The following is a 9,319-nucleotide window of genomic DNA, read 5'->3' on the forward strand; positions in this document are numbered from 1 at the left end:
TATAGAATATATTGATTATAATAAATACAAAAAATTAAATATTTTATAATAAAATGCAAACATGCTCTATTTCATTTTCATTGAGATTTGACTTATTTGACCTTTTCATTTACCCCATATTAGGATTCTTTTCAGCATCTGGAGACTTCACTCTCTATGTCTTTGTGTGAAGACATGCTGCTTTGTAACTATCGCAAGTGTCGCCTCAAACTCTCTGGTTATGCTTGGGTCACTGCCTGCTCTCACATCTTCTGTGATCAGCATGGCAGTGGTGAGTTTAGTCGTTCACCAGCTATCTGCCCTGCCTGCAATAGCACGCTTTCTGGAAAGCTAGACATTGTCCGCACAGAACTCAGTCCATCAGAGGAATATAAAGCCATGGTATTGGCAGGACTTCGACCAGAGGTTGTGTTGGACATTAGCTCCCGTGCACTGGCCTTCTGGACATACCAGGTTAGTGCATAGGCTAGTTTTTCTGCAGAATATGATTTGAGGTGTATGTGGAAGCTTATAATGTTTTTCCTTCATTGTGTTTGTATTCATTTTTTTTTAAGATTTTATTTTTATTTATTTGTCAGAGAGAGAGAGCACAAGCAGGGGGAATGGCAGGCAGAGGGAGAAGCAGGCACCCCTCTGAGCAAGGAACCCGATGTGGGACTCAATTCCAGGACCCAGGGGATCATGACTGAGCCGAAGGCAGACACTTAACCAACTGAGCCACCCAGGCATCCCTCATTTTTTATGAATATATAGAAAATGTTCTTTTTAATAATTTTTTAAAAAGATTTATTTGAGAGAGCGTGCGAGAGAGAGAGAGTGTGTGTAGAGAGAGTGTGTGTAGAGAGAGAGAGAATGCGCAGAAGCAGTGGGGAGGGGCAGAGGGAAAAGCAGACCCTGCTGAGCAGGGAGCCTGATTCAGGACTGGATCCCAGGACCCCAGGATCATGACCTGAGCAAGGCAGATGCTCAACTGGTTGAGCCACTCAGGCACCCCAGGAAATTTTCTTTTTAAAAAGTAATAGGTTTATTTTTGGAAATCCAAAAGAAAGAAAATAAAAAATGAACCATAATTCCATCACTCAGAGATCATTGTTGATATTTTTGTTTGTGTATTACTGGACTTTTTCTTTCTTTCTTTCTTTCTTTCTTTCTTTCTTTCTTTCTTTCTTTCTTTCTTTCTGAAGATTTTATTTATTTGAGAGAGAAAGAATGAGTGACAAAGAGAGAGCACAAGCAAGGGGAGAGGTAGAGGGAGAAGCAGGATCTCCACTGAGCAGGGAGCTGGATGCAGGACTCGATCCCAGGACCCTGGGACCACGACCCGAGCCGAAGGCAAATGCTTAACCAACTGAGCCACCCAGGCACCCCATTTACTGGACTTTTTCTGTGCATTAATATATGTTTTGTCCAAAAGTAAGGGTAATATCAGTTAAGGCTGACATTTTACTTATTATGAATATTTTATTAATATTTTTAAATTAGCTATTCTATAATCATAATTTTAATAGTTGTATCATTATTTATTTTGAAGCTATAAGAAAAGTTGTGATGAGCTTTCCTATCATCAAATTCACATATTTAATTATTTGCTAAGATTAAATTCCTGAAAGTGGATGAATACATTTCGAAGTTGTAAAAATTGCAGTATTTTGGGATGCCTGGTGGCTCAGTCTGTTAAGCATCTGACTCTTGATTTCAGTTCAGGTCATGATCTCAGGATCCTGAGATCAAGCCCTGAGTCGGGCTCCGAGCTGAGTGTGGAACCTGCTTAAAAGTCTCTCTCCCTCTCCCTCTGCCCCTCCCCTGCATGCTCTTCCCTCTCTCTCAAAAATAAAAAAATAAAAAAATTAAAATTGTAGTATTTTATTTTTTGTTTATTATTAAAAGATTTCATTTTTAAGTAATCTCTATATCCAGTGTGGGGCTTGAACTCACAACCCCAAGATCAAGAATTGTATGCTCTGAGCCAGCCAGGTGCCCCCAAAATTTCAGTATTTTAAAATTGCCCTCCAGTTAGGCCATTATTATTTTGTGTTCCCTTAAGTATATGACGGTGCTTGATTCTCCATGCTTTCTACTCACCAGTTAGATATGAGTAAGGTAGAATCTCATTATTCTTTAAGTATGCCTTTCTTGGATGACTTTTGGATGAAAACATTTTCTTGTATTTTTTTTCATGTATTTTTCTTTAATGAATTGCCCATTTCAATTTGCTTATTTCAATTGTTATAGTTTTTTTATTGATTTGATAAGAGTTCTCTGTATAGATTTAACTCAGATGTTATACGAAATTTTCTCTTTTTTCAGTTATCTTTTATTAGTCTGATTTTTGAATTGGCCTTTTTTATTGTTGAGTTCTAAGAGTTCTTTGTATGTTTTGGATAACAGTCGTTTTTTTGAGAATATTTTACAAATATTCTCAGTCTTTGGCTTCTCTTTTCATTCTCTTGACATTGTCTTTTTTAGAGCAGATATTTTTAATTTTAGTGAAGTCTAGCTTATCAATTCTTTCTTTTGTAGATTGTGCTTGCTGGGGTTGCATCTAAAAAGTTACCATCAAACCCAAGATCATTTAGATTTTCTCCTCTGTTATCTTACAGGAATCTTATAGTTTCGTGTTTACATTTAGGTCTATGATTCATTTTGAGTTAATTTTTGTGAAGGTTGTACAGTCTATGTTTAGTTTCAGTGTGACCTCAGTATTTTGCTGGTTATTGCCCAAAAGCTGCTTTCAATTACTTGCCTTGTTGCCCTTTGCAATATGGTTCTTTGCTTCTACAAAGCCAGCAAGACAGAGAATGTGTACTAAGGCAGGCTTTATAGTCTTACGTAATGTACTCACGAAGCAGCAGCCTGTCATTTTCCTGTATTCTAGTCACAGTTTCTGTCCACATTCAAGGGGAGGATCTAAGTACAAGGAGGCAGGGATAATTGGAGGCTATCGTATAATCTGTTCTCCACACTATAGATTACTTGAAATAGTAGCAGCTTGAGAGTATTCCTCCAGAATTTTTTCCTGTGCATTTACTGACACAGTGTATTATTTTCTATAATAACCATTCTGTTGTACATCTAGGTTGCTTCTTAATCTGGTTCCAAATGTTAAATTAATAAAATCCCAGTGTAAGTCTTTCTTTTTCTTCTGCATTTAAAGTTTTACAATATATGACTTTGTATTTATTACCTTAAAAATCTTTTTTTTTCTGTCTTGGGACAGGTACATCAGGAGCGCCTCTATCAAGAATATAATTTCAGCAAGGCTGAGGGCCATCTGAAACAGATGGAGAAGATATATACTCAGCAAATACAGAGCAAGGATGTAGAATTGACCTCTATGAAGGGGGAGGTCACCTCCATGAAGAAAGTGCTAGAAGAATATAAGAAAAAGTTCAGTGACATCTCTGAGAAACTTATGGAGCGAAATCGTCAGTATCAAAAGCTCCAAGGCCTCTATGATAGCCTTAGGCTGCGAAATATCACTATTGCTAACCAAGAAAGTACCCTTGAACCATCCATGATTGCACAATCTGGTGTCTTTGGCTTTCCATTAGGTAAGAAGGGACATGTAATATACAATAACTGTTCTTTAAATCTTTCACATTGTGTTCTGCACAGTTCCCGGAAGTCAGTGGAGACTCCAAAGGCCTAGAGTGGTGGTAGGCTCCAGATTCTTCATCCATGTCTCAACGTGTACATCTTTGCTTTTAACAATTTTATTTGCTTGTGGTTAAGTTACATCTTCAATGTAAAAAGAATAAATCTCTCCAAAATAAAACTTTGCAAATTGATACTTTAAGTGAAAAGCTATTTACTTGCAGTAATAATACTAGCTGCCATTTATTGATACCTTACTAAGTGCTAGGCACTGTTACAATTTTACATGTATTCATGTTATTTTCAAAACTTTATGATGTAGTTATTATTATCCTTATTTTACAGATGAGAAAACTGAGGCATAGAAAGTTAAAGTAATTGGTCAAGGTCACAGAACTATCTTCAGAGCCCACACTCAACCATTTCCTTCCTCAAAAAGGCCATGTTCAGTTTCTTTCACATGGCAGTACTGATTGCACAGTTCTTGAGTTACTGTTGGTTGTTTGGTTGGTTCACTTTTGTTCATTTATCAACTATTTATCAAACATATTTCATGTGCTAGGCTGCTAGACATAATACTAGGCAATGAGAATATAAGGATTATCCAGATAGGATTCCTACCTTCTGAAGTGCACAATCTAGGAAGATGCCAGTTCTTTTTTGCTCACTAGGTGCTTTGACAAATGCAATGAATCTCCTATCTCTTCCTGAGTTCTCCTCTTTATACAACTCTTGATATACTAGAATCCAATAGACTTTTGCTATGCTATTAATATAAATTATTTTTGTTGTACAAAAAAGTGAATTTTCTTGTTCTCGGTTTTCCTAAATATGTGTTTTTTGAATTATAGGCTGAGGAAAAAGATTTAGCGGGGGGAGGAGATGTCCTAGAAAAGGCAGGAAGTAATGAGATGAGGAGTAACAGGAGAATTGAAACAAAAACAAGTTTTTGTTTAACTTTCAGTTAATCGTAGTTATAATTTAGTCAATCAAAGTGTTATTGTATATTAACATTGTAGATATTTTTTCCTTGTTACGATCCACATTTATTTTGATATCTTTCATATTCACTGGTTCTTCCTGTTCCACTTTTTATGCACACTAACCTTTTTACTTTCACCTCTTGCTACGGCTGTTGGCTTGAAGCAGATATAGTCTGCATTCTCCTTTAGTTACATGTTCCCTTTAAGACTTGTGGAAGCCAAAGAATGGCTCAGTGGAAGTCACATGCTTATTTAACCAGATCTATTGTCTGATTTTTCTTAAGGTTATTCTAATTGTTCTTGAATCATGAGTATACGCCAGTTTTTCATCGTTGTCATATATTTTCTAGAGTGTTTATGGCAATCTTTAAAAGAAAAATTATTCTTAAAGAACCTGGGAAAAAGGTTTTGTACACACCCAATATTCCTTTGAAGTAGATTACATAGATAACGAATAAAATTATGAATTTTAAGTTCTAGCTTTACTAAAAACATATTTCATTGTATCAGATTACTTTTGCTGATGAGGTCATGGCTGTTGGAAACTGCATCACAGCAGAAGATACGCTATCTGTGGTCACGGGAGGGAGTGGGAGCCATCACAGTCCTTTTCTTTCTCCAACATTAGGTTCATATTTTACTGTCTCATAGGAGTTGAGTTCTGTTAAAATATTTATTAAATCATAATGTTTTTGTTCCTAAAGATCTGTAAGGAAATAGATGCTAAAGTTTTTCCCTTATTTTTTTCCTAGGGAACAACTCCAAGTATCCTTTGGACAGTACACCGATTCGAAATCGGGGTGGTGGAGATGGAGATTTTCACTTCAGACCATTTTTTGTGGGTTCTCCCACAGCACCTGAACCCAGCAACAGCTTTTTTAGTTTTGCCTCCCCAAGTCGTGAATTAGAACAGCAGCAAATCTCTAGCAGGGCTTTTAAAGTAAAAAGAATTTAGCTCACTTTACAGAATATTTCTCTGTTCACTTTCAGTGATCTCATTTAGCAAATTGTCTCTATTCTACTTAGGATAGGAGTCACCATCCCTTGTGTGCTATTCCATTTTCAACTTATGAGAAACTCAGTGTCAGTAGGAGTGGCTTTAGAGTCTGGCTTCTTTTTCTGTTTCCATTATTTAAAGCATGAACATATTAAACTCAATTTTATTGTGACTGTTGAGTTTTCACCAGTAGTGAAAAGGTTACAGTATTACTGCCTGTTTTGTAGATCAGCATTTGTTTTCTGTCTGTGTTATTTCTGACTGAACTAGGTGTTCATGTATGTATGTATAAGCACGTGTGTTTTATATCTACATGTCACTTTGTGTCCCGGTATTTATGCATATATGTATATATGTGTTCCTTTATATTGATATTTAGCTGTATTTGCCAGTATATTTATGTGAAGATTTTGGCTTCAGGAAATGGCAGGTGGATCCGTAGCTTGATTTATGTATTTGCCCTTGTATTACTTTGTTTGGAGATGTGTTTATGTTGGTGAATAAGAATACAATTTGATGCTTGCATGTTAAGTCTATATTTCTAATTGAAAATGATTCACATTGATAAAGTTATTTTGTAAAGTTGATTTTTTGGCATTTATTTTAAAATGAAATGACTCTGCCCTTTTGCCAGCAGTGTCTTATTTAGGAATGCACTCTTACCACAGAAAACTTATAATATGTTCTTGATCTCAAGAGATTATATTAATTAAAATATTTTTAAAACTTATTCCTTGTTTTCCTTTATTAAATAGCATTTCTGATCACTATCACAAATAACTTACTTAAAACGTAGAGCTGGGGCACCTGGGTGGCTCGGTGGGTTAAATGTCCAGCTCTTGGTTTCGGTTAAGTGTCCGACTCTTGATTTCAGCTCAGGTCATGATCTCGTCCGGGTCCTGAGACTGAGCCCTGCTTCAAGCCCTGCGCTCAGCGGGGAGTGTGCTTCAGGTCTCCTCTCTCCCTCTGCCCCTCCTCCCCCGTGCACTCTCTCAAATAAATCTTAAACAAGCAAACATAGAGACAAGAAAGTAATTTGAAGAATGCTTTCAGTTACTTTACATCCTCTTAGTGGCATGACTTGAAAGCATGCTGGTTGCAAGAGCAGAACATCTGGGTTCTAATATTTTTTCCCATATATTGGTTGTGAGTTTGAGTTTAAACTTTCTGGGACTGTTTCTATATTTGTAAAATGAGGGACTGAATTAAATCATCCTGTAAACCTTTTCTAACTTTTAAATTTTATTATTTATTTTTATTGGTTTGGGAGGAATTATAGTGGAATTACCCTACATACCAAATCCTAGTGTTTTTTGGGTAATAGAGTCATACTGAAAGCATTTGAGGATATTTCATATTTAGTCACAAAAAGGCAAGTGAATATCCTTGTCTTATGTTTTATTCCTTGGTAGTATAGAATATAAAATCTCTTCAAAAACATTTTTTACTATATCCCAAAGTTAAAATGGTATCTGAGGAAGAGAATGAAAAATCTTAAAAGTTTTAGAACATCTCTTCCCACTTCATAGCTGTTAACAGATTTTATGGATTACATTACAAAGTATTTTTCTTCCCTATGCAGTTTTAAATTTTGTTGGAAAGTTGTGTGGGGGAAATTTTATGTATATTCATGATTTCTATCTTGAACCTTTGCTTCTTTTTTTTTTTTTTTTAAAGATTTTATTTATTTATTTGACAGAGATAGAGACAGCCAGCGAGAGAGGGAACACAAGCAGGGGGAGTGGGAGAGGAAGAAGCAGGCTCACAGCAGAGGAGCCTGATGTGGGGCTCGATCCCAGAACGCCAGGATCACGCCCTGAGCCGAAGGCAGACGCTTAACCGCTGTGCCACCCAGGCGCCCCTTGAACCTTTGCTTCTTGTGTTAAGTTTACACGATCAGTTTGAAATACAAGTAAGCTATAAAGAGAATTTATTAGGACTATTACATGCTACTTTAAAAAAGTTACTTACTGAAGAGTTTAATATATTCACATGTCACAAATTCAATGGGTGTTAAAACAAGGTATGGAGTGAGGTCTCCCTTTCATCCCTGTCCCCCAGTCACTCACTTCACTTATCTGAGAGCAGCCGTGTCTCTTTCAGAGATAGTCTATGTGGAAGAAACTAATATTTTATTTAAAAATTGTGTTTGTTTTTAAATAGGTAGTACACGTGCATGATAAATTCAAAAGTGTACACAGCAAAAGAATTTTCTTTGCCTACCGACAGCTCTTGGTCCCTATTTCCCTTTACAGAAACAGTCATTTCTTATGTATCCTTCTAGATACAGTCTATCAATATGTTGGCATTATTAGTGTACCGATACACTATTAGTTTATTATGGCTTTCATGATAAGATCCCGAGTGTAGCAGATATATTAGGATAGTGTGTTCAAAATGCTAAAATTCCTCTGATATAGAAAATAACTGTAGGGGCTCCTGGGTGGCTCAATCGGTTGGGTGTCTGCCTTTGGCTTGGGTCATGATCCCGGAGTCCCGGGTCAAGCCCCATGTTGGGCTGCCTGCTCAGCGAGGAGTCTACTTCTCCCTCTCCCTCTGCTCTTTACCCTGTCTCGTGGTCTCTTGCTCACTCTCTCAGATAAATAAAATCTTTAAAATAAAAAAGAGAAAATAACTGTAAAATTTGGAAAATATTCAGACAAATTGACCATTGTACTGCATGTCCTTTAAAATTTTAAACTTACAGGCATACACTGTCTTAACCTGTCCTCTTTTGGCAGGGAGATGATGGTATTATAATCTTGGTATAAGTAAAAGATATGGAACAAAAAGATACACACAATTAAGCTGAGAATATTAGGTTTCCAGGATTTGGGAAAGAAACAAGTTTATAGGGGCGCCTGGGTAGCGCAGTCGTTAAAAGCGTCTGCCTTCGGCTCAGGGCGTGATCCTGGCGATCCGGGATCGAGTCCCACATCAGGCTCTTCCGCTGTGAGCCTGCTTCTTCCTCTCCCACTCCCCCTGCTGTGTTCCCTCTCTCGCTGGCTGTCTCTCTGTCACATAAATAAATAAAATCTTTAAAAAAAAAAAAAAAAGAAACAAGTTTATAAACTCAAAAGTGTTTATAGAGCATCTCCTTTGAGCTACAGGCACTGGGTCAAAGTTGGTTTGCAGTGGTGCCCTTCCTTGAAAACCCGTTCCTCGCCACCCTTCGAGCCCTTGTAGCAGATAACCTTGCTCCATTTCCTGCTTGGATGTGTTTTTTGCAATGTGGTTGGATTGTATCTGGCTCAGAATTACGACATACCACACCTGGCTAAAAAACACTTGAAGGAATTAAAAGGATTTGGATGCCAAGAAGAAACCCTCTAGTTCATGGGGCAGACTCCAGCACTGCTTTCTGGACATACTAATTCTGTTCTCGAGCGCCTCCTTACCATCTGAACCAAAAGCTTTTGTTTTACGTTCCAGCCTCAGTGACTTTCCTCTCTGCTAGATCCTGTCTTGCTTTAGAGCACAAATGGGGCCACATATTAAGAACTACCCCCTTCCAACATCCTCACATCTTCCCTTCCTTCTTCCAGCCACTTGAGGTGGCCGAAGACTGGAATTAGGTGCTAGATTAGTAGATGTGACCCCTAATTAGTAGTTTCTCCTTTATTCTTTGAGATCTCTACTACCTTTGTTTTTGAAGAAAAAATGATGAGTTTTGTAGAGCTGATCAGATATAAATAATGCTGATTTCACAGTTTAGCAATTATAATGGTTGTTTAAACATTTGGTA

At 37.2% G+C, this 9,319-nt stretch overlaps 1 protein-coding gene and 1 pseudogene across 1 annotated transcript; both read left to right on the top strand.

Annotated features, from left to right (window-relative positions):
* Positions 1-129: 129 nt before the first annotated feature.
* CCNB1IP1 (cyclin B1 interacting protein 1) lies at positions 130-6,234 on the top strand. Its single transcript, XM_045784917.2, has 3 exons — positions 130-453; positions 3,218-3,551; positions 5,330-6,234. Exons 1-3 carry the CDS (start codon positions 157-159, stop codon positions 5,530-5,532), a joined length of 834 nt encoding a protein of 277 aa, XP_045640873.1. The 5' UTR covers positions 130-156; the 3' UTR covers positions 5,533-6,234.
* Positions 6,235-8,319: 2,085 nt separating this feature from the next.
* Positions 8,320-8,948, top strand: LOC148107087 (short transmembrane mitochondrial protein 1 pseudogene; annotated as a pseudogene).
* The last annotated feature ends 371 nt before the right edge of the window (positions 8,949-9,319 follow it).

Source organism: Ursus americanus, chromosome 35 (genome assembly GCF_024610735.1).
Source record: "Ursus americanus isolate L20-20 chromosome 35, mUrsAme1.1.p, whole genome shotgun sequence".
In the NCBI taxonomy this organism is placed as follows: Eukaryota; Metazoa; Chordata; class Mammalia; order Carnivora; family Ursidae; genus Ursus; species Ursus americanus.